General features: G+C 39.0%; 1 protein-coding gene across 5 annotated transcripts in view; it reads left to right on the plus strand.

The window, feature by feature from the left end:
• PRDM2 (PR/SET domain 2) overlaps nucleotides 1-25,375 on the plus strand; it is a 74,695-nt gene that overhangs the window by 26,588 nt on the left and 22,732 nt on the right. For 4 of the 5 annotated variants that reach the window (XR_012632052.1, XM_074892934.1, XM_074892935.1 and 1 more), the window contains 2 exons: nucleotides 1,229-1,355; nucleotides 24,119-24,229. Coding sequence is in view for 4 of the 5 variants with exons in the window: in XM_074892934.1 (XP_074749035.1) it covers nucleotides 1,229-1,355; nucleotides 24,119-24,229 (238 nt within the window). In the remaining variant the exon portion in view is untranslated. Of the gene's footprint in view, nucleotides 1-1,124; nucleotides 1,356-19,639; nucleotides 19,699-24,118; nucleotides 24,230-25,375 lie in introns of those variants that run through there. The other variant, XM_074892937.1, reaches the window with a different exon arrangement.

The raw sequence follows: 25,375 nt of genomic DNA on the forward strand, positions 1-25,375 counted from the left end.
GTATGAAGATAACTATAACCTTTATCAAGTGCTGTGAGACCTAAAAAAAGAAGTGCTTTAGAAGAAACAAATATTACTATTGTTCTTGATACAAAAATTCCCTTTGGCTTCAGACTTGAAATAACAGTGTAGGGATACCCTTTGCTCTAACATAATGACTCTAAAAATAGTATCTTATTTCCCCAAGCCCCATGTTCATTAAGCCCTGGAGAAAGGGGGATTGTAGTTAAGGTTAAGGTAAAGGAAGGCATTTAAGTTGATTTTTCTTGGTTTTGGATAGAATGCTTCAGGAAATGGAGAGATAATTACAAAGATTTAAAAAATACATCTTTAGCCTGCAAACTTGGGGACTTACTGATTTGAGTCTGATAATGTTTTAAGGAGAATGTGGAATAATCAGAGAAACTAGTATTGCTCAATTTGGTGACAGTGCTGGGAATAGGAGTAGTAATTGCAGTGATGTCTACTTGGCTAATTTGGTCGTTCCTGTGAATTTTTTGGTTGGATTAAAAAAATCAGAAATGATAAAATTGGAATGGCAAAGAAATCTTTCATGATTGTGGTCAAGTGGATCTGTTAAACACGTAGTAATTATCTGTTTTCTCTGTATTCCTTTTAACTCTCTGCGGCAGTCTTTTCCTGTATCTTTAGATTTTCTTCTAAATACCAACTTTAGCGGATGACTGAACAGTTTTACTCATTATTTATATTAATGCTTTGTGTGAGGTAGGTGTGTGTAGCTCGAGCCCTGCTGATAGCTCCCCGAAAAGAACCGAGCAGCGGGGGTTTCGCTGCCGTCAGCCTGCGCGGGTTTAAGTCAGTGTCACGATTTGAGACAAAATCGGGGGTTTTCCAGCTTGAAGTTCCAAATCTGCTTAATAATTGTTTCACTGTGTAATTAATCAGTGGGGCTGGCGGCAGAGGCCCGGTTCCTCGGTGGCAGGAGGTCGGGGGCTGCCGGGGCGCTGCCTGCCCGGGGAACCGGCCCCGTTTCAGCGCCCGTTTCCTTCGGGGGCGGGGCGGGGCCGGGGGGGGTGTGGGGCGGAGCTGGGCGCTGCGCGCCCTCCGGCCGGCAGGGGGCGCGGGCGGCCGCCCCTCCGCGCGCGGGGCGCCGCGGGCTGCGCGGGGCAGCGCCGTGGGGGCCGCCGCGGCCGCTCCCCGCCCCGCGGCCCGCCGCCAACAAGCCGCCGCCTGATTGGCGCCGCGCCTCTCTCTTCTCTCCCGGCAGCCAATCGCGCCCGGCGAGGAGCTGTTGGTGTGGTACAATGGGGAGGACGACCCGGAGATAGCCGCCGCTATTGAGGAAGAGCGAGCCAGCGCCCGGAGCCGGCGGCACTCCCCGAAAGCCAAGAAAGGTAGGGCCCTGCCCGCCCGCCCGCCGCGCCGCGGCCCCCGGCCCTCCCTCCTCCCTCCCTGCCGCGCCGCGCCCCGCCGCGGCCGGCCATGGCGGCGGGGGGAAGGGGGGCGACCCGCAAACTTTTGCCGGGTGGGCGGCGGCGGCCGCCGTGACCTTCCCCCGCCGCCGCCTCCCGAGCCGGAGGGAGGGACGGCACAGGGCGGGGGGGGGGGGGGTGTGGGGGGGAAGAAACATGGAAGTTGTGGTGTCTCCCGGCGCGGCGGGGAAAGTTGGGAGAGGCGCGGGTCCGGTTTCGGCAGCCGGGCGCTCGGCCCGGAGGGAAAATGTCTCCGGGCGGGGGTGGGCAGCGCCGCGGCGGGGGCTCCCGCGGCTGGGAACGGCCTTTGCGCAACAGCGCGCGGCGTTGTGTCAGCCTTCCGAAAACTATAAACTTTTTGTGTGGGTGGGGTTGCTGCTAAAATTATTTGCAGGCAGTGTTAACAAGTGAAGTGTCGCCGAGGAATGGGTTTCTCTTACGCGCAAGGATTATTTTTTTTTACTTTAGTCGAGCGCTGGTGCGAATGGGAAAGTAAGGTTTTTAATTTCTTGTTATTTTTAGGGTACTGGCGAGCTTGTTGGTTATGAAATCTTGCAGGCAGCGTGAATGACTACTTCTGGCTGACTTTAGCAAAGGAGGAAGGATGGGAGAAGAATTTCAGGGGGGCATACACGTTAGTCTTTATGTAAATATGTATGTCAAACCAGACATCCATGATTATTTCCATGATTAATTCAGTAGCAGTATTTTTTAGAGTGCCTGTACCTCCTCGTATGACCTTATATAACTGACATTTTGACTACTCTTTTAGGCCAAAATCGTAACAGAAGCTGTCACAGGGAGTAAATATAAAAAGGAAGCATTTACAGTTGTAGCACAAGGGTATCGATTCCTCTTGTAGGTGAACATGTATAGTTTGGAATTCTCTGAAGGTTACCAACAAACCAAAGAAGGAAGGGAGATAATCTTTCAGATGGCATCACTGTAAATTTTTTTAACTTAAAATTTAGGGCCTGCTCCTAGTTGTAGTGTAGTTGACTGTGGAACTCACATGGGGAACAAGCTCAAATATTTAGGAGAACAGTTATTACATAAGTTTTTTTTATTTTAGAGATTGAGGAGGGGGCTGGGAGGAAGAAGTGGTGCAACACGATTATTCTTTTGAACAGTAATGCATAGGTTGAGCTAATACAAACTGAAATTCAAGCACTGATTTTTATTTTGCTGCCTGTAATGGAAAGCATATTTAGCACATATTTAAGTAATGCTTGGTAAATTAGAGGCTGTATTATGCTTTTCCTAAATGTGCCTTATGTTAGCAAATAGAATTTGTGTGCCTGTGATTTACCTGAAAGGCTAGAAAAGCAACTTGAAAGAATTTGATTATATTATAAATCAGAGAAGCCAGACAGAATAATTTCTAAGGTAATTTTTCATGGCAGAGAAGTTTTATTTGCATTCGTGAAATTACAGATAAAAATATCAGTAAACTAATTCGGGGGTTCCTGGGTTTTGGTTTTGTGCTATTTTATAGGTTTAAAGTTCTAACTGTTACGGGGTTTACAGGTTTCAGACTGTCATAATTAGGAGCAATAGGTCTTTTCCCTCATTTTATAAACATAAGCTCCTTTACCAAGGCTCACAAATACTAAAAAAACCCCCAACCCAACAAACCAACCCCAGATACAATATAGACGAAGCATTTGAGAATAACCAAGAAGAATTCATCTGTGGAATTTTAGTTTTGTATCATGAAGGAGAAAGACCAAATTCTTAGTATTTAGTTGCTTTGAATTGTTATGATTAACATTTCTGCATCCGTGCTGTAAAAGATAAGGCAATTCATAGTATGTGCTTTATTCTTTTCTAATACATGCTTATTCTGAAATTGCATAGTTCTATTTTTAGTAGGTTTTTGGAATTATTTTTACTGCTTGACATTTACTCTTGTTTTAGTATTCCTAGTAACATCTGCTAATATTTGCAATTCACAGCAATTTTCTTATAGAAACACAATATCTTTCTGCTGATTTGATAGCAGTAGCTGCAGATAGGATTCCAAAATGGTTTCTACTGATATCCCTTCTTCTGCAGATTCAGCTATATCTCTTGGATATGGAAGTTTCTTAGTCCTGGGGTTGAGGCTTTATGGGAAAATAAAGGAAATTGTGAGAGCAGGAATAAAAAGTAATTTTAAAAAAAATAATTCTAACTGTGATAAAAGGGGGGTGGGAGGAGAAAGTTGTTATGACTTTATGCATGTGAAAAACTGGGAGTTAGTACAAGATTTAGATTAAATACCAATTTAAGAAACTTTAACTAGAGAGTAGCTCCTCTGGAGGGTTGTGAAATTTGAATTTATTAGCTATTTAAACAAATCAATTAATTTCTTTTTTTATAAACTTTATTTTGGCCTGTGTTGCAGGTTGTCATCTTACACATTGAAGAGAAAATAGAACTAAGTAAGAACTGCCAAGTTTAAACAACTGTGAATGCGTGTGTCCTTTAGAAACACATTTTCTAGAAAAGTAAATTGACAGTTTAATACCTTAGAAATGACTAAACAAGACATTGAGAAGTGTATTATAATTTATTCAAAACATGCAGTTATTAAATAGCTCATAATTATTCTGTATTTAGTAAGACAAATATCCTTTTGAATTTTTAATGCTTCTTAGGCCTTGTCCTTGAACAGTTAAGATATCTATCATTTGACAAATAGTCTTGTTTCTGCAATTTATTTAGTGAACTCTGATTGTATGAGAAAAGCTGACCATTTCACAAATGTGATGAGTTTTGCCCAATCAGTCAAGGCTTTCATTATTGTAAAACTTTCCATATTGCAGTAGGAATGCTCTCGTATTTCTGAATAAATCCTCACACGCTGTCAATTCAGACTGGCTTACCATAAGAGGTAGGCCTTACTAAATTTGTAAAGTTGAGATGGCATTTAAGAGTCAGCAGCTGACCAAGTCTAGGGTGGACACAAAATACAGATTGAACTGGTTTCCTTGACCTTGATCTGACCTCTGTTTGCAAGTGATTACTGACACAAGGTTCATAATCTCCTTTAGAGCATATTTAGGATGGCACCTGGCATTCTCCTCTGTGTACCAGTCTTCTCTAACATTTTTGCTGAAGGTGAGATCTGGGTTATGTCTCAGTCATGTTTCTTAGAACTCACCTGCTCTTTACTTGCACAACTTCTTCAGCAGTTCAGTGTCTTGCATGTTTTTGTTCTTGTAGTCTGCATACAAAATACATCTCCCAGGTGTTAATCTTCAATAGTTACTGCCTGGCTTGGTTGTAGGTTTTCATAGCTGGAGTAAATTCTTTACATCTTTCTTTTGCTGTGCACAACAGCTTAGGAGTCCTTGAGGAAAAGAGGCAGTTCTTACTAATTTATTTTTATGCATTGAAACATTGCATGTTGTTGCTAAGGTGATAAGTGCTTTTGAGATTTAGAAAGAAATTTAGTAGGATAAAAGGGTATGGGGGGGGGGGGGGAGTGGAATACAACCCACAAGAAAGAAAACAACTTGGTGAACTTGGGTAACATCACAGAGTTTTATTAGAGCTAACCCCTGTTGTCTTTGACACGATTACTACATGGTTAAGAGCCAGCAGCTGATGGTGTATGGTCAACAACTAGCAGAAAAGTTATCTAATAAATTTTTTGTTGCTTTTGCATTTTCTGAAATTTCATTTGTTAAGCATTTATTATCTGTTTCTCCCAGGCTGAAGGTAGTATGCTTCTGTCCCGCCTGCCAAGCTTGTAGGAAAATTTGTTCAAATCAAATGTATTAGCACAAGATTTTTCAGTAATTCCCTTTCTAAGGCAAAAAAGAGAACAGCTTGGCTTTCACTTTACAGTTGAATGCATGTGTCCATTAGAGGAGTAGTGTGGACATTTTTTTCTCTCATCAGGGCATTTCTTCCTTTATATATCACACTAGTAATCTGCAGCAGTAGTAAGCAGTAATATCGAGGATGAGTGTTTCCTTCAAGAAAAACACTTTTGGAGTCTCTGGCTTCAGATTCAGTCTTCCTTCCAAAAGTAACTTTTCACTAACTAAAGTATTTAAAAAAAAAAAAAAAAAGGATGGTCATACATAAAAATATCCAGTGGTTTTATCAGGCTCTAATCTGCTTTAAGGTGCTGAGTAAGCTCTAAAGTGTAGTCAAACAATGCTAAAATGGTCTAGGCAGTTTCTGTTACAGAGTATGTGGCAGATCACAAGTGTGTTCTCAGAGGAAGAAAGATACTGATGTTACACAGGATAAAAGTTTGCTCTGCTACATGCCTGTGAATAATACCTTTTAAAAACAACTTTTTTGGGGAGGGCGGGGGGGAGGGGAGAAGAGGACAATGTTTTACTTCTGTACTTATTTATATCTGTATGGTAGTGGCTCCGTGCTGTGCTGTTCAGCTGTATTTGTCTCTTAGCTGTGTTCCACTTAGCGCTTTATCTAGGCAACAAACCCCAGTGGCATAATTCATCCTGTTGTCTGAAATGAACACTGCGTGTGCCTCTCTCCTATCTTCTCTCCGTACAAAGTCAGGCTGTCAAGGGGGGGAAAAAGTCTGTAATTTCGTTTTACCAAAAGCACGTGCTGCGTACGGCAACTTGAGTGGGAGTCTGTCATGAAACCAAGTGACCTCTTAAAAACCCCCGTTGTGTCACTCTTAAAATAGAGTCCTCGATTGTAGTGCAGGCAAAACACCTGCATCAGGTTCACTTATGTCTTGGACAGCCCCTGGTGATTATTTATTGTAGTGCAGTTTTAAAGTCTAAAACCATTGCTAATAAATCTTTTAAAATTTTACCTTAAATGGCTCTAGTGCTGTCATAATGTTGCTATTTCCCATGGTTCTTACCAGATTTCAGGGGGAGCATGAACTATAGGGTAACTCTTAGTAAATAATAGTGTCCCAGAGATAGTGTGAGATTAAGGTGGGTGAATTATGAATCAATTATCAGCTGTTATAAATAATTATTATGCCTTGTTTTATATCAGTCAATGCAAAGTGCAACTTTGGGCTTCTGCTTCACAGATTCTAAATAAATGCTGTCATAATAAAAGGTACAGTGGATTTTCTTTTGTCTGTAAGTGTGACTTGCTGAACAGTGTCAAATTGCTGCTGCAGAAAAGGGAAATGTAAAGATGAAATACGCAGGTTAAATTCTGTGACAGTAGAAATCCTTGCAGTTTTTTTGTTAATAATTTCATAGGCAAATAATCATTAGCTGTGCTTGAGAGTCACATAAATATGCATCCTGTTTACAAAAGGTAGGCCTTGGATTGCCATCTGGATGCCATCACAAATGGAAATCATGGCCAAGTGATGCCCTGATTGTCTGTTTAAGTTGCATGAATTTATTAATTGTACTTGGAAAAAGTTTAAAACTTATTTCCAAATGGAAAAGAGCTTGTGAGGAAAAATGATTGCTTATTAATGGGAATGTAGCTTATAGGAGGATGTTAAAGTTCTGTAAGCTGTACATTTGTAGCAGGAATAACATCAAATGATATTTTTATCTAAGCTCTATTTCCAGTAGATTTAATAAAAACTTAGGTAGCCACTCAAGGCTTCAAAATTTCCTAGCCAATGACTGGGAAAAGACAAGTGAGGAAGGAGAAGGTCAACAAGATCATCTGGAACAAAACCTTAAAATGAAATTCACTTTGATTTCCCAAAATCACATGGATTTATGAGAAGAATTATACAACTCCAGTTAACAAGCTGCATTTGGAATGTCAAGGGAACGGTATCTCTACGGCAGGTCCTATCTAGTGAATATCTGATGTATTTGAGGGGGTCTAACCAGCAGAAATTTTCTTTTATCCCTCATACACGGGGCCCTTTGAATAGGAGACTTGTGTTACTTTAAATTCCCATCTTCACTTCTGCAGCAACGCCCCCAGTTCCTATGATAGCTGCTGCTCTGAGCTTTCCTGAACAGCAGAGTGAAATTGGTATGATTCATTCCAGCCTTGCTCCTGCCTACGGGTTTAAGAATAGAAGATAAGCCTTCATTTCAGAGGTAAAAAAATAAATTAATCTGTATTAAAAAAGAGATAAAATTTCAGCACTAAATTGCATGTATTTGACCTGTTAAAATCCATATTTCTAAGAATAAACTTTTGGAAATATGAGGCATTGTTCAGCTCTTTCCTAAGTTATTAAAAAAACGGTGGTTTTGCTTTAGTCAGCTTGTATCATATTTATGTGAACATTGGGAAACTTGTTTACTTACGTGCTGTAATTACAAGGTTCGGGAAGGCTGTATGGTTGGTTTGTTCTTCAGAAGCCTCAGATGTACTATTGTGTGTACACTCGCTCTGAAGGTCTCCACACGCGCAGCTGGCGATGGAGACCCGCAGGTGCTCCCCGCGCTGTCGGGGCTCGGGGTAGGGGTTTGTGCTCGAGGAGGGAGCAGGCATCCTGGTGTCTAGTGCTTTGTCGAGACAAGCATCTGAGTGGTGATGCCACTAAGAAAGCAGAACTTCTTCCAGGAAGAATTTAGCAAAGAGCTTGAAGGTGGTCAGGAATGCAGCGTAAGGGCTCGATGCTGATTATCGGGTCTTTGCAAGGTGCTTGTAGTTCTTGTTTTAACGTACTCTCTGTTACTTTGTGGTTTTTTGTGCTTAACTTAAAAAAACAATACAGCCTTCATGATTGTAACAAGTTGGCATGTTTCTAGCTAATAACTTATTTCTGGTTAGAGCAAATGTATATATTTATCTAACATAATAAAAATATTTTTCTTGGGTTATTTGGTTATTCAGGTTCTGAACTGTTCCATATTTTACTTTATACTTTTGCTTTTTCAGCCACACTTCCTTATAGTATTTTTTCCAAGTTAAAGAAATAAAATACATCTAGACCACAGTTGCAGCATTTCCTAGCAAATTTGCTAATGCTGTCTTCAGTTACATAACCTACAATGGGAACTGAAATAAGACACCAGACAGCTTTCCAGTATAAATCAATTTTTTTCTATTGATCAGGGTTAGCTTTGAAAAAAATGAGTCACCTGGAAGAAAACAAGCTTGGTGTTCCACTGCTATTTTTTTTTTTTTTAAATTAAGTCAGTGTGGTTTGAAATTATTCTTCTTCTTAGGAAAATACTTTTCTAATTTTCCTGAAAGCAAGTTAAAAGTTCCTAAGTTTCTATTGAGATATTACATTTCCTTGCAGAAATATTTTATTGTATTAGGATTTTCCAGATTCTCTTCTGAATCACAGAACTGTTTAAAGGCTCCTGTGTAGAAGATGCAGAGAAAATTTGGTGATTGCTGTTTTAGGGAAGAGCTTTGAGATAAATAGATTTGGAGGTTAAGTTCCAAAACAGGAAGGGAATGAATTCCTGCAGAACAGGAGAATAGAGACTGTTTGCCAGAATGAAACAAGTGCTTTTCTTTTTTATTCCCTTAAGTGACCTGTTTTGTGATTTAGAATTGTCCTGTTACTTACAGCATAGGAGAGAGCAAGCTCAATGTGTTACTGACTTCCTGACCTGTACTAAAGTGTTTGGGTTTGCTGTCTCACTTAAATCGGGATGACTCTTACTGACATGAATAATCCTTTCTTGAATTCCTTTGCATTACTTCATGTTAAATCCAGGTTTACCAGACACTGTTGCTCTTGCTATGGTTTCCTTACTCTCCTGTGCAATCTCCTACTTAATTTTTTTGTTTTATAATTGGAGACTCTGGCTTTTATGGTGGGTAGAAGGTAAAGTCAATGATTGACTTTCAGTGTATTCTTATTTTATTTACCTCTAGCTTGAGTCATGTCTTAATTTAGTGAAGACTCTTAAGTTCTCCTCGTAATGAGAATCTTCTGTACTTCTTAATCATTTTTACTGCCTTTCTCTAGATGTTTTCTTTTTGATTCATCTTTTCAAAACCATTTGAACAATATTATTCATATTGATTCTGTACCATCAGTGGTACTAAACTTTTTAGTGCTTGTTTTTATTACAAATTACTGTAATTTTGCATCAATCATTTATTTTACTTGAATTGTTTACAGGGAACATCTTACACTGGGGGCCTATCTACAGATGCCCCATGTAATTTATTATGCAGTGATAAACAAGCACATTAAGTTAACTTCAGGTGTGTGCATGCAAAGTTTTGGTATTTGGTGTATTTATGGAAAGAGATGCAGACTCCATTCGTGTGTGGCTGAGAGCTGTTTTCTTTAATTGAGATCTCCTTTGTAAGGTAATTTGTGTTTGCAGAGTCTTTCTGAGGAGTCTCATGTCACTGGATTACGAAACTGCAAAATATCAAAGTAATTTTATATTCCACTTATTAACTATTTAGTACATTTTCCAAATGAACAGGAAGGAAAAACAGTTGTCAGACCAGAGTGCGTGTATTTTTTTTTAATCTGTGAAACCTTCAAATTTATTTTGTTATTCCTGCCAAGAACCTTACACAGATTGACAGGAATGACTTTGTTTGGAAGAATTCTCACTGGCCTACACTTGCTATGTCAAGTTCGTCAAGGAAGTGTTATAGCAGTCTAAGTTTTTACTTGGGTTTAACAGTTATCGAAATAAGACTCACTGGTATTTCAACATTTGTAGCTAAGAAATTAAATAATGTCTGACCATCAGATATTCACTAGCAAATATTTACTTACCTTTTATATGCTTTTTTCCCTGGACTAAGCAAGCACAATATTTATTTGGATCACCAGTGCATGTAAGTTATTTGGGATGAAACTTTCAGAAGCACTTATGAGCTTACCAGGGTTGCTGTTAAGAGTTAATTTTGTTGTCACACTTTCTATTGGAGTTCTGCAAGAGCACTTGATAGACTATGATTAATGCTTTAGAACTTCAAAGAGGCAATATTATTAATGCGATGATTGACATAAAGTTACTCTAGTGAGAGTATTATAATAGTTGAAAATCTATCATCTTGATTATTATTACTGCAAAATGGCATGGAAATGGGTAGTCAGCTATACATCTATTCTAACTTGCATTGAGAGCCAGATGCCTCACTTGAGTCTAGTCAAATACGAATCTTGTTTTATTTGGCAGTCCAGTAGAAACAATTTGTTGAAAGGGAAGGACACAGTGTTTCCGAAAGTGACTCGATTCGTATACATTTTGGTAAATTTTCTCGTACATCACCATTATTCAGAGCCAAGTCCAATGCAAACTTCTTATGTTGCTGCCAGCAAAATTGGAAGCTGTCTAGATAGTGAGTCCTTGTGTAAAGCAGCTCAGCTGCAATGATAGCTGACCTTTCTGTAGCAGTTAAGTTTGTATCAGAATGTTAAAATACACACCTTTGCCATAGAGTCCTACTCTAAAAGGAAACGTGTGATACTGCTGCCAAATTAGAGTTGTCTTGGGCTTTTACCAAGGAGTAGGTCATACTGAGTTTCAGTGACTTGAGTAAAAAAAACTGACTTTCCTGCAAAGCGTTCTATTTCAAGTTGCAGGTAGAGAGCAAAAAGTCCAGTGTTTCAGATCTTACGGACCCTTGTCAGGGATTGCAAAAGCAAAGTGGACTTTGTGCTGAAACTTCTCTCATAGCTACCAAATCCTTAACTGTTAAGTGTCAGCCTCCAGTCTCTTCACTCTCCTATACCGGAGCTGTGATTTTTCTGGTTCCTTGCCTGCATATGACAATGTCCAAGTTACTTTTCAGTGACGTTTTGGTTTTGTTTTCTATTTTAGTTGACCTTTTATGCTATGAAAAGATGTGTGCAAGAAAATTCTACAACTTTAAAGTCTAATTTGGTCTAAACAGGTTAATCTTGAATGTAGCAGTTAACTGAGCAGAAGACAAATACATTTGTGCTGTTGGGTTTGTTTTCACTTTATTTGAAAAACGGAGGAAGTTTCCGTTCCCTTGAGTGACTTTATGAGCCTGTTGACCTTTCTTGATTTCATAAATAAAGCAGATACCAGTTTGCTGTCGTCTGATTTGGGGCAAACTATAAATTTAGTAACTTCTGTTGTTGGCTCTTTTAACGTGAATGTGCCAACTGTTGCTCTTGTCCTGCAGTAGTCTCTTTTACATCTTGAGAAATGCACTGATTGGGCAGCTGGAGCATTACAGTTAGAGAGTTCCTTTAGACGTATAATTCAGTATATTTTCTGTTATCAGAGAAGACTGAAAAGCTTTTCTCTAGAAAATATCAGTGGGCTGCAGCTGGAATGAATGAAGTGCTTGGTTTCACAGAGAAAGCTAAGCAAATCTTTCACAATTTCTCAGTAGATAATGATTTGGGGACTATATTGTACATTAAAATAATGAGTTTACATAATGTTTACCTTCCTCCTTTATCTACTTTTGTATATTAGAAAGGACCTGCAGTGATAGCCTTGAATTGTCACTCTGAAGGTGGAAGGAGATGAGTCGTACCAAATTTAACAGATGCAGAGAAGCAAAGTTTTCATGCCTGCAAATGTGTCGTGACAGTAGCTGCTTATTAACAATTAAAGATGTTCCTTGTTGGGTTGGACCCCAGTTCATACAATGCTATAATATTTTTAATGGGGACTAATGGAAACACACTATGTATTTACTGTAGTAGGTAGTTGGTAATTCTGTTTTTGTCATCTCTGCTGAAGCTGTTCATCATGTTGTTTTCCTTCCCTCGTACAAATATCAGTGCATGTCATTTGACATATATTGTTTTACATCTCTGCTCTTAGTGCCTGAGCAAAAAGCTCAGGGAAATGAATAATTCTATGCTTGCAGTAAATAATAGCCTTTAAAACTGTACAGAAAAAAAGAAATATTGTTTAAGTCAAGCTTGCATTGCATGCCAAAACTGATACCTTGGCACTTTGGAGTGCATTGCTGAAAGGAGGGCAATAAGGGAGTATATTAATGAGAAATACTATCGAATACGTTTTCCAAAGTAATTTTCCCTTTTTGAAATGCAAGATATGCATCTATTGCAAATCTTTTGGATTGCTGCTGCTAACATTGAAAAAATAGTTTAATCAACAAAAATGTGTTCTGTATGCGTTTTTCCCTATTGAGTCCTCCAAAGTAAAGTTTACCTCTGCAAGTTGTACTGAAGAAAAATAAGAGTAAGACAGTTAAAGGAAAGAAAACTGGAAATGTATGTCGAGGAGGGGTATGAAATACATTGTAAAACAGAAGGGGGTGAGAATACTTGTTTTGTTGGAGAAAAATTTCTGACAAATGATATGATGTAGGTACGGTAAACAAAAGGATTCAGTTGGATAAAAATGAGTAACAGAGGACAAATTTGAGTGAATGTAAATGAAAAATGTTGAGTGTGACCTTGTAGCAATTCTGAGGGGTTTAATTTTATACATGGGAGATTTAATCTGGTGGCAGCAGCACTGTCTGGATCCTACATCTGTGAGAGGCTTTGCTCTTGTTTCCTCAGCGTTAGAGACTCCAGTTACAGTAATCCCAGGGAGACAAAGGCAGTCCTGTTTCCTGGGAATTGTAGCCCTTGTACAGCTGCATTCTCCAAGTAAAGCCAGAGCCCATGTCTGGATAAACGTTTGGATAAACCGTGCGGTTTTGGTCTTCATGCAACTGCAGCTTTTCATCAACCTTTAGAGAGTTCTGTTTGGCATGCTGGAGCAAAATTGCTCTTGATGGCAGAACACCACCTTTATCAGCAGTGTATGAAGGGCATTAGCTTTTGGGTCTGCATGTGAACTCAGCAGACTTTTTTTTTTTTCTTTTTTATGTCACTTACTGGTATGACCACTACTGAATTTTGAGTATATCCGGTTTGTCAAACAGCAGAATAAAATGGCAGGTAAAGTCCTAAGTAGCTACCTTTAAAGGTAACTTAGCTAAAAAACCCAGATAGTTTTAATCTAACCCTCTCAAATGTTTAATGATCCAAATAGGGTCATGACAAATACTTGGGTTATTTATTACCGATAAAGTCAGACTGATCCAGTAGTGATCACTTTAAACTTGATGGTGTAAGTAGTCATGTGAGATCTTTCATTTGCATTATCTTGCAAATGATGCTGTCAAAATGCATGTTATTTCTTAATTATCTGAGTGTCTGAGTATCATTTCAGGGTCAGAAAAGCATCTCAGGGAGAGCTATAATGAATGTAGAAGGAACATTTTCTGGAATTCAAGTAAAAGCTTATACTCATTAAAGTGAAGATTTAAATTTTGACTAATTCTTTAGTTAAATACAGAGTTTGGATGCTCTATTTTTAACTGAATTGTACATAAAAACTGGCTAAATATAGAGAACATGTTATTTCTGGAAAATCTGTCTGCCAGCTGTCACTTCTTTTGCTGCTTCTTTTGTTTTAATACTTAGCAAAATAAAAGCTGATGGAATACAACTACAGAGAAGAATGTTTATCATATTTTCTGTAATGGGTTGGCTGTGTCAATGGTAGCTGGGGTTAACTATCAAGTAACTCGCTAGGAACTTGTAGTGAACGGTGGGAGGCTGTGTTATTAGGGAGGGTAGGAGGTAGAAATACACGACTACGTTGAGCAATTGAGAAATTCTAGAGCAAGTCTGATTGCATATTTGTGTACTCTGTATCTGCTATTTTAGTTTTAGAAATATTGGCATGGGGCAGAAATAACATTTTTGAATCTTGCAAAGACAAAAACTCTAATTATTGACACTTAATTGTTTCATGGCAGCTCTTGTGTGGGTTAAAATTGCATGGAATTAAACCCTGTGGATGTTTGCTTGCCATACTTTGTAATTGTTAGGTGACATTCTGTACTGCTTAAGTCATTATGGATGAGTAAGTGTTCCAGTCTATAAACTTTAGACTTCCTATGATTTATACTCAGGTTAGGCAGAAGGCATAACATATTAAGGATTTGAATGAGATGCTGCAAATGTGGATGGCATACTATTGCAAACAGATAATGTAAGCTACTTTTTGCCCCCCTTTCTGCTACAGAAGGTGATGGTACATAATTTAATTTACAAAACGTGAAGTGTATGAAGAAGACTGGAGACAATTCCTATTTCAATTTTTGTGGACTGGTGTAATACCACAAATGTAAATAGGCTTCCTTCCTCATAGGATTTTTCAGCCTAAATTTTTTTTTTTCTATTTTGTGAATAGCTTCAGCTTAACTTTTCTGGGCTCATGAAGAGCTCCATATAATGGTGACATAGTCCCTTTTGCCTCTTGCAAACTGTTGCATCACTTCTTTATGTTGGCATATCCTATGATGCCATGCTAACATTTCTTGTACTGATTATTATATAATTTAAGGAGTTTGTGGTGAGATATAGTAACATGATCTTCAGTGCTATCATTAAAGTGGAGACTTTGCCAAACATTTGCAGAAATTGGTGTTTTAAATAGCCCAGCTCAGAATTTTCTTACACTTTCCATGGCAACAAGTTCATCTGTTATGCAAATGTCATGTTAACAGTCTCTGGAAGTGCATTGCTCTATTTCTTTTCTGCAAAATTGATATTTAGTGCTTGGTACAAACATATTTTAATACACATACACAGTTAGGTGTACGTGCATCAGTCTTCAGGTGTATTGAAATACCTTCCCAAGGTGAGACTTTATTGCAACATTTATAACCTGGTTGGAAAATGCTGTGATTAAAATGCTACTATTTGTATGTGAAGTGATGGTTAATGTGTAGCAATATGTTTATACGACAGGCGGTTTGATATTAATAGAACTACTGTGAAGTTTGTCTTGTTCCTCTTTCTCCTGCTTCTATCGTGTAAGCTTGAAAGAGTCTTTTTAAGGAAGAGGAGATGCAAGTTCTACTGGAAAAAATTACAGAAGAACCTTTGCTCACTGCGTTTGCTTTTATTCTTGATGTCAAGCAGTCGTTTATCTCTGCTGTTTCTGTTTGTGGTCTTCAAACAGCAGTAGTAGTACTGGTCATTGAGTTTTGAATTACAGTGAGGGAAAATATATTATCTGAAACAATGGGGCATGCAGTTTCTCTGTAGAGACCTTGCTTCTATAGCTTTTGCAAGATCTCTCCTGGAGACTTTCGGTATCACTTGATGCGTGTGAACCTGTTGCAGGACAGACATTGTTCGTGCGTGGCTCTTGCCTCTCCTGCCAGCCTGTCATGAAGGGATTGGAGAGCTGAGCGCAGATCAGGGTGGTCAGCCCCTGGCATTTCAGTTCAGGCAGGATGGCAAGTGGTTCAGGTGCAGTGCCCTGCCGAGTCTTTGTCGTAAGAACAGCGGCGGGGCTGTGCTAAGCACAGGGCCTGGCAGATAACAGGAGCCTCTGGCTGTGGGAGGAAGCAATCCAGCAGGAAATGGTGAGGCTGAATGTCCAGTTTTGTAGTACAGGGATGGGACTTTGGCTATAGATAACTTCCAAGATTTTTCCCATTTTTTTCCCCAAAGTATATAGCTATATGTATTATCCCTCTCCACCTTTAAAATTATTTGTTATATTAGGTTTGGGCAGATTGACGATATGGAACTAAGATCTTCTGTAGCTTTAAATTATTCTCATGATTCTCAGGAGTCAGAAGTTAAAATTCCATTGTGTTAATTTTTGTGCACTGTGAAACAGCTCATGTCAATCTTAGTGTTTCATTTGCTTAACAGTACCTAAAACTATGCCTGCATAAACTATTTGTATCCGATAACTTTAGAATGGTATTGCAAGAAAAGTGCCCCACCAATTAATTATAATAATGATGGATTGAGGAAAACAGGGTAATAAAGGCATTGAAAGGTTGTCTTTTTCTGCATGGAGTCATGTATACTTGACAGCATTGTTGAAATAGGCCTCTTAATGATACTGTGTATGTAGCTGTTCAGATTTAATTGACATTCCCTTTAATTAAATGTTTGTTTCAGAAATTGAGCTGTGCTTTGCATGGTTTGAATTTCACCCTTAGAGTTGCTGGAATATGAATAAAAATGTGCCACTTTTGCATCCTTTTGGTATTTTTAATATTCAGGTTTAGAAAGATTTAGTCTTGAAAATGGAAAAGTCAGTTAATGTTGTCATACTCAGTGTGTATTTTTGAATCAGAGAGATGGGTACCTTCCTACCTACGGGAGGAATTTTGTCAGAGGATGTTAGAAAGGATTTTATGTGTGCATGCGTACCAACAAGTGGGATGCATCTTTATAGCCAAACTGGAAAATGCTCTTAGTATAGCATATCTTACACTAACAATAAAATAAAAATAAAAGCTTTTCTGGCTTGACTCGTACCAATTGAGTCTGTGAAAAAAATCTACCATCAAGTCTGTTCTATGGCAGCACTTGAATATCTGAGCCTTGGGATCTTGGGAAGCATCCTCTTCAGTTCTGTAGCAATTTTTCTTGCCAGTACAAGAGTATTTTTCCCCAAAGCATTTAGTAGGCAGCAGTTTCATGTTTTGTTTTAAGTTGTAACCTTTTGAGTTCAAAAGACATTCCCCTCTCCCAGGTAATAACGTATGTGTGTGTTCAGAAGTGCACTTCAGAGTTTTTCAGCTAAGCTTGCTATAATCAAGTTTCAAAGCAACATTTAAATGCGAGTAGTTAAAAGCAACTTTGGTATATTGTTGTATTAACAGTAATATTATGTAAGAAATATTGGAAGTTGATGTCATAATATTTAAGTAACTTTGTTTTAATGAAGCGGAATTGCTGAGGGTTTTTCTTTCAAGGTTGTAATCTTTTCTATTCCTAGCCTAATATTTGCCAGCTTTGTGACTTATCCCTACTATTTTTACCCTCGCTTCCTCTTTGTCCAATAATTTGCAGTTGTGTCATTTTGAAGTGTAGTGAAATCACCTCACCTATCCTAGTTCACTTAAAACTTTGGACAGCAATTAAAAATTGTTTAATTGCCATAGGCTATGAGACGGTGGATCCTCTGAGTCAGATATTCTTTGATGCAGTAATATGATGGGGGTTTAAGTCTGCAGTGCTTAACATGCAGCCCCTCTTCAAGAATGAATGACTAACTATGCAATGAACCTGTAGTATGTGCTTCTAAATGTGGCTGTTGGCTTAGATCTTTGCATAAAATATTTGTAGAAGCTTGTGGGTTTGAGGTCATGTTTTCAGCAAATTTCTGTAATCCCCAATATTATACAAATAGTCCTCATATACATATATTTTTATATATGAGACATGTCATACCTACCAGCTTTCCCTAAACGTTAGGAGTTCTTAGTGACCGTAAGCAGCTCTTAAGGCGCAGGTATGTTGCAGTTTATTTAGCCAAGTGGTTTACGATTTGGCTTTGCTGTCTGAGCAGGTGCTGGCAGATAATAATGAAAGCTTTTGTAAACGAGACTTCACTATGTAATGAACTGTGACTAATGGTAGAATAAAAAAAAAGCAAAATGAAGACACTTAAATGCTAACAGAGGAAAATGTGTTAAAGGAACAGCCTTAGTGTTCACATCTTGATAATGGGCATTTTGAATTCAATACCTTTTTTTTTGCTCTTAGTTAAGTTACTGTTTAATCAATTCCATTTATTAAATATGTAAAGTCTTTGACACTTATATGCTGTGGCAGTCACAGTTGGACAAGATTCTAAGAAGTCACTGCATCATGTTTCTGTATTTTTTCATGTTCCTCCAGCTAACACAACTTGGATTTAATTTTTGGAGCAATTTATGCTGTTATTTTGGATATGGCTTTCTTGTGTGTGAAAGGCATTAATGTTTTCTAGCCTGTCTTCCAGAAGAAACAGCTAGTCAGATTTTTTACAGATGCCTGAATGTTTAAGGAATTTACTTTGAAAAGCATGACATCTACCAGTATTCTGGATACAGGAACAGAGGAATTCTGGGGCACAGCAAGCTGTTTGTCAACTTAAAAATCAAGTTGCATCAGTATTTCAGAATTCATTAGTCAGAATAATGTGGAAGTGGTCACGCAGTTGTCTTCTGCTGAATTTTCTGTAAGGTGTTTTTTTTTTAGCTTGTATATACACTTAATCTTTATATCATTCTCTCCAGTGCCAAAATACTGTTTTTTTTTCAATAGGAGAAAAAGCAATCAAAAGTTGATTAACAGAATAGTAGCAACCACTGCATGGGATTGATGCAAACTTGTGCTGATCTGAACCAGTGCCAAAGGGATTTGACTAGCGAGTTTATATTATTACACTGTACTTCACATCATGAAACTGTCTGGTGATGACTGTCTGTCAGGACGTAACATGCAAATTTGTCCTTTTCTCTTTAGCCGCACCCTTTCAGGGTGGCTACACTTGTCTGTGCTCTAAGAATACTTCTCAAGGGGTCTCTGAGGCTCCACTGTTTTCTAGGAGGTGTGAGATTTGGACAGGTATCTGCAGTACTTTTAAGCAACATTGCGGATGGGTTATGGGTAGATCTGTCACTGAGCTGCAGTTAAGTTGTTGACTACAAATTTCAAAGGAATACCGGAAACTCATACCAGTAATTCTTTTCACTTACTAACCAAAGATTTTTGGGGAGGCAAATGTCTCTCTGTCATATTTCTTGTACGTGATCAAAACAGTGTTTGAGATCAGATGTGAGTGTCCTTATTTTATGATCTTAACTGTGAACATGTTTGGTGTTGCACTTAAAGGTTATTAGAGATAACAACATCTTGTACAATTTAGCAATATTTAATTATAGAATTCAGCTCCAAGTGTATGGAAAGACGTTGTTTAATTTCTTCCCTCCTGGCATCTGAGCATGCTTATCCCATCCCACCAGAAATAACTCAGTGGTTTTTACAGTTCCATTAGTGTTTTGGTTAACAGCAAAAATACGAGCACAGATAACTGTAGGTTGTTTAGAGGAATAAAATGAAGTATGGGCAAATAAAGATTATTTCTGTCTTTGAAATTCTTACTCTGTTGTCATCTGAGCTCCTCTGAAATAAGTGGGACTACAGCATAAGTATCAGCTGATTATCTAGACATTGGCAGTAGCATGAGATCTCCTGTGCCCATTGCAGTGTTTGAGCTAAATGTTACACAGGTTTTGTAAAGGTGTAGAGGCAGATAATGCTTGTGCTGACCTGTCTATAGTATAAATGAAGGAAAGGGGAGAAAAAGGAACCCTACTTAAAAATCAAGTTGCAAGACAATTGATGCATTCCTCTCTTCATCTTTGTCACTATAGACAAGTAGCTACTTTCCATCTGTTCCTTTCATTCATTCTCCTTTGCATCTTTCTTTTGCAATTCTTTTAATGCACGTACACATATATTAACTTCTGCCCTTCATTTATTCTTTTGTCATTGTTTCCATTTCACTTTCCCTGTGTTTCATTCCTGTATCTTTCTTGTTTAGACCAAGTGGAGGATCCAGCTGGCAGTAGCAGCCATGTAGGACCCTTCAGGAACCTGATGGTAAGTGCACGTGTGTACTTATACTCAGGCTTCCACCAGGTTCTGTTTTCTGAGGCATTTTCCCCTTCCTGCAGGCTTCTGTTAGTTCTTAAAATCTTAACACTGTAAGAAAATTGAGGGACAGACCTTGGGCTAATACTCATTGATATCTTTATATTGGAATAGTAGGTTGTGTTTTTCATTGAAAATCTGCAGGAAGACAATGATGCAAATCTTTCAGGTTTACAAGGATTTAAAAGCACTTTGAGAACTAATGGAGGAAAGTCTATCAAAAGCTATTAAATATCTTCAAAAGTTCCTGAACTCTAGGTAGGTGAAAGCTGGGAGAGCATATCGATGAAGTATCACTTTGCTATTATTCTATTCTTAAATTCTCTTCCTGAGCATCTGCTGTTGAACATTCAGGGCCATGGAATGGATGCATCTGGGACAGTCATTGCCATGCTTGAGTATAGTGGATTCTTTTAACCTTTACAAAGCAAGCTGAACGAACTAAAGAAAATGAATGGACTAAAGCTGGTACAAGGAAATCATCAGAAACTGGTTGGTGTTTCAGTTGATCTGTGTCAGAAATTGATCTGACACACCTAAAATGATGTATGTATGCAAGCAGGTTTGCTCACTGTTCTGAGTAAGGGCGAGTAAGTGCTAGGTGAATCTTCTCTTCAAATGCATTTGTACTTAGAGGCCAAGAACTTGAAACGTTTCCAGCTGTATCAGTGAGCAGGTTGCATCATGAGCAGGTTGCATCTTCTTTTTTTTTTTTTTTTCCCCAAAGAGAACGTGCAAATTACCTTCTTTCCATCAATAGCATAAGGAAGTATGTGACTTGAGAAACTCAATTTTGCCTACAAATCCTGCTATTTTAGTGATTTCTCAGATGACACTTTGAAACATCTATGCACGCTTTAGCATTTCTGAGTGATTTTTGTTGTTGCTTTTACATACTTTATCTCACACTTTAGAGACCACAATATATTTCTAATCTTGTTACAAGAAAGAATTAATTGGGTCTTTGAAGGCTTTTACAGTAACTTGTCATTATGCAGAAATTCAGTGCTGCTGTAGAATTAGATGTAGAATTGCCCAGTGACTTCATCTGCAATACCATCATATGCTGCACGATGGTGTAAAATAGTAAAATATTGTCTATAAGTGTGGCCAACTCTGGCATAGATGAGAGGGGCCTGTGGCCCAATTTTGTCTGGCTTGTTTCCAGTCTCACCTGTAGAGATGAGAGATGAATCTAGAATTCTGTCATTTAAGTCAAGATACTGATGTTGGTCTTTAAATGATAGTGGTCTGCAGAAGAGTCGATAGCTCTTGAAGGGTTCTAGCAATTAAACACACTTTGTTACGTCGCTCCTAAGATGTGTGGTGATGCATGTTTGATTCCCTAGGAATGTACCGAAGTGTTACATTTAGACCTTTACCTAGGAATAGAACTGTTTGTTGATTGTGTTGCTGTACATTTCAAGAGCAATTTCAGGAAGCTTGGCAAATATTTCTGGAAACTTATTTGAAATCCTTGGTACTCAGATGTTGGTACTACCAGTTGTAATTACAAACATTAGAGGTGCTGATAATAAAAATTACATTCAAATTGGATGTTCAGTAGCCTGTCAGGTAAAGACATGCTTAAATTTCTTATGCCTGAGAACACTAAAATATATGCTAAAGCTTCTAACAATGTGCAGGTGTTTGGTATAAAATACAACTGAATATTGTATTGTCCAATAAACCAGTGTTGGTTCATTATGGCAGGTTTAGACACAGGTTTAACACAAGTATTGCTACAATATTTGAGGATGTTATGAGAGAATTGCTAGTTCACTTTAGGAAGGGTGCATGTGTATTTTCCGAAGGTGACAAAAATTCATTCTGAGTGGCTGTTATGAGTTTCTCAGACTAAAAACCTGTTAAATGCGAGTAAGAAAATAAAAAAAGGATAATTACATACATGAGACTGAAACACACCAGAATTTGGGGAGAGCCTGTGATATCTGAGCTCCTTGAGAGGAAATACAGATAATTATTTAGATAGAATAGAATGTTCAAATAAAACCAAGCATTTCCTTTTAAAGCTGACCTGTCTCTTGTCTATTCTGTTGGGGGGGTGCATACTTGGAAATTTTCAGTTTGAATAAAGGAACATTTTTTTAAAAGGCATTTCAGATTCTTGGCTCAAGATGTGAAAAATATTTTCGAGGAAAAAAAGGAGGAACTTGTTGACAGGATTGTGAGTTGGAAGAATGTGCTTCTAAATAAATGGATTTAGGGCTATGATGCACGCTTCTGATTAGAGGGAAGGATCAGCGTGTTAAAAAGTAGCATTTTGTGTGTTAGAGGGGGCAAAGGAGGAATGTGGATTGCTGATTCTGGACAATTCTCATTCCCGAGAGGTGGTGTGTAGAAATGTGGAGTTTCAGAGGAGACTGGTGTCTCAAACAGTGTTGTATGTAAAATAACCATTCTGTAAGGAGAATATGGTCTTTGCAGTGGATTGAATTGGAAGACCTTGAAGTTTTGTTTGTTATTACACAGTCCTTATCATAGTTTCCGTATACTGTAGGACTGAATCTTGAGGATTATGGAAAAAAATAGCAGTATAACCGTGTAGTATGTTGGTAAATGAAGTTTTCAATGTCTTTACATCTTGCGTCGCTCATTAGGTCTTTGCATGATGACATTTTGCCCTGATCTCCATTGTGTTCATCATCCTGTACAACTAATACATGCTTCTTAATTTTGCTAACAGAAAGCATTAGCAAACTTGTTTGTGTCCGTGGATGCAATGAAATACCTTTGTATTTTACTGTTACCCTGTTCCATCTAATTTGGTTTTACTGTTTTTGCCTTGTTGGTCAAGATTGTGCTGGTTTTAGTCTTCTCATAATGTGGTTATTGTTCATTGCTTTTATTATAAGTCTTTTTAAGTCATTATTCAGAATGTTCATACAAGTAGAGAAACCTCTGTGGGTTTCTACTTCATAAGGGCTTCCAATTAACATTAAGGATTAATAATACATGAAGAAATTTCATATTTGCTATATACTTGTATGAGATACAGTAATTTAACAGCCATATGAAGGTATTGGGTAGCTGTATGATGCGAGCTGGTTAACTCTGGACACTGTGTTTCTGTTGTACTCTCTTCTTGCTTTGAAAGTGTGTAAAGTATTTCGGAGTCTTGGGTTTTTAGAAACTCTGTTGTCACAGAATCCTAGAACGGTTTGGGTTGGAAGGGACTTTAAAGATCATCTGGACCAATGCCCGTGCCCGACACCTTCCACTAGCCCGGGTTGCCCAAAGCCCCGTCCAACCTGGCCTTGAACCCTTCCAGGGAGGGGGCAGCCACAGCTGCTCTGGGCAACCTGTGCCAGGGCCTCACCACCCTCACAGGGAGGAATTTCTTCCTTACATCTAATCTAAATCTCCCTCTTTCAGTTTAAAGCCATGACCCCTCATCCTATCCCTACCCCCCTGATCAAGAATCTCTCCCCCCTTTCCTGTAGCCCCTTTAAGCACTGGGAGGCCTCTCTAAGGTCAGCCCGGGGCCTTCTCATCTCCAGCTGAACCCCCCCAACTCTCTCAGCCTGTCTTCACAAGGGAGCTGCTCCAGCCCCCCGAGCATGTTCTTGGCCTCCTCTGGCCCCGCTTGAGCAGGTCCGTGTCCTTCTGATGTTGGTGCCCCCAGAGCTGGACCCAGCACTGCAGGGGGGGGTCTCATGAGAGCGGAGCAGAGGTGGAGAATCCCCTCCCTGACCTGCTGGCCACACTGCTCTGGATGCAGCCCAGCACACAGGCAGCTTTCTGGGCTGCAAGTGCACATGGCTCATGTCCAGCTTTTCATCCACCAACACCCCAAGTCCTTCTCCTCAGGGCTGCTCTCAGTCCCTTCCTCTCCCAGCCTGTATTGGTACTGGGGGTTGCCCTGACCCATGAGCAGAACCTTGGACTTGGCCTTGTTGAACCTCATGAGGTTCACATGGACCCACTTCTGGAGTTTGTCCAGGTCCCTCTGGATGGCACATCCCTTCCCTCCAGCATGTCGGCCGCACCACACAGCTCAGTGTCATCTGCAAACTTGCTGTGGGTGTGCTCAGTCCCACTGTCCATGTCACCGACAAAGATGTTAAATAGTGCTGGTCCCAGCACTGGCCCCTGAGGAACGGCACTCGTCGCTGCTCTCCACTGGGACATCGAACATCTTTACTTTTAATTTCTTCCTGGCTCTAGAGACTTACTGCTTTATCTGAATGCTGTCCTGTTTAATGATCTGTCATTTGTGTTCCTCGGGAAAATAGGGTTTGTATAGAAGTGTTATATTCCAAAACTGGGTGTTTTAATTCTGCCACTCAAATATGAAAAATAAAAATCGTTGGACAGGAATAATAATTGTTGGGCTTTTTCTCCCCAGGAAAGAAAAAGACTCAGGAAGGTAAAAACAAGGCAAAGAAGGCAGTGGATACAAAACAGAAAAAGGCTGATTTGGATTCTACTTCTGCAGATATGAGGGATTCTAAAGAGGGTGAGTTCTCAAGTATCTTATTTTTTTCCTTCTAACTCTTTTTGAATCAAGGGTCACTTTCGGTCACATTTAGCATGTTAGGATGTTATGTTAGTGTAGAAAAATGAACATGTTAATATTGTTTGCCCAAACTTTCTTTTATTAGTAAGGAACTAGGATACCAGAAGTATGTCACTAAACATGCAACTCTGACAACAGGAAGAGCTAATGTACTGTAAACTTTAAACATAAATCCAAACTTCTTAGAACAGAAGAGCAGAGCAAAGTCCTTGTTCTAAAATAATGTCTTTGAAGCTTAGTTGTACAGCCATTATTTATTGCTATTTAACAGAAGTCAGTGTCAAGGGGAAAAAAATACAGTATTAATGTACCAACTCGCTAAGCATGCTGTTTGTTCTAAAGATTATCCACAAAGGTTGTTTATGAATTGGCTTGGCTTTTTTCACATAGTATGTATGTAAAAATGCCTGAAAGATATTTTAAATATATAGGTTTTTGTCTGTTTTACAGGAATGTAAAACTTGCCACTGCTGTGTAACTGATGTTTAAAGCTCAGTGTGGGTACTGATTTCTTTCGAGCTGCTTTTCTTGACCTTCTTTTGACCCATAACTTTCCCATTCCTTCACTGCGTTGTCCCTTCTGCTTGCACAACACGTGTGCCGCTGTTCCAGGTGTCTGATGCCCCAGCTAGGGAACGGAGAGGAGCTTCTTGCTCTCTACATGTAACCACTTACACAACACTGTGTGAATTGGCAGCAAAGTTATTTTCTTCAGCAGTGAATCTATCTGCCCACAGATAGGCCAGACCAGCATGCGGAGGTGTGAGTAAAGAATCCAACCACACCAATAAATGAGATGCATGCAGGCTCCGATCCAGAAGTGTAGGAAATAGCCATTCAGCAATGGCTAATAGAAAATCCGATATAAAGTATGGAAAGTACCGTGACAGCTATGCATGACAGTACAAATCTACACTGTTCTATTGTTAATAATTTGGAGAAGATGCTCAAAATCTGGAATTTGCTTGACAGGCTTCCTATATACTTTTATGTATTGCAGTACTTTCCTGACACTTACTTGCTGTAAGAAATGTCAGTGAAAGTTTTTTGGAGGTTTTTTGAAATGTTCTGAAGTCTACCTTGAAA

This window comes from Strix uralensis, chromosome 23 (assembly GCF_047716275.1).
Source record: "Strix uralensis isolate ZFMK-TIS-50842 chromosome 23, bStrUra1, whole genome shotgun sequence".
NCBI classification, from domain to species: Eukaryota; Metazoa; Chordata; class Aves; order Strigiformes; family Strigidae; genus Strix; species Strix uralensis.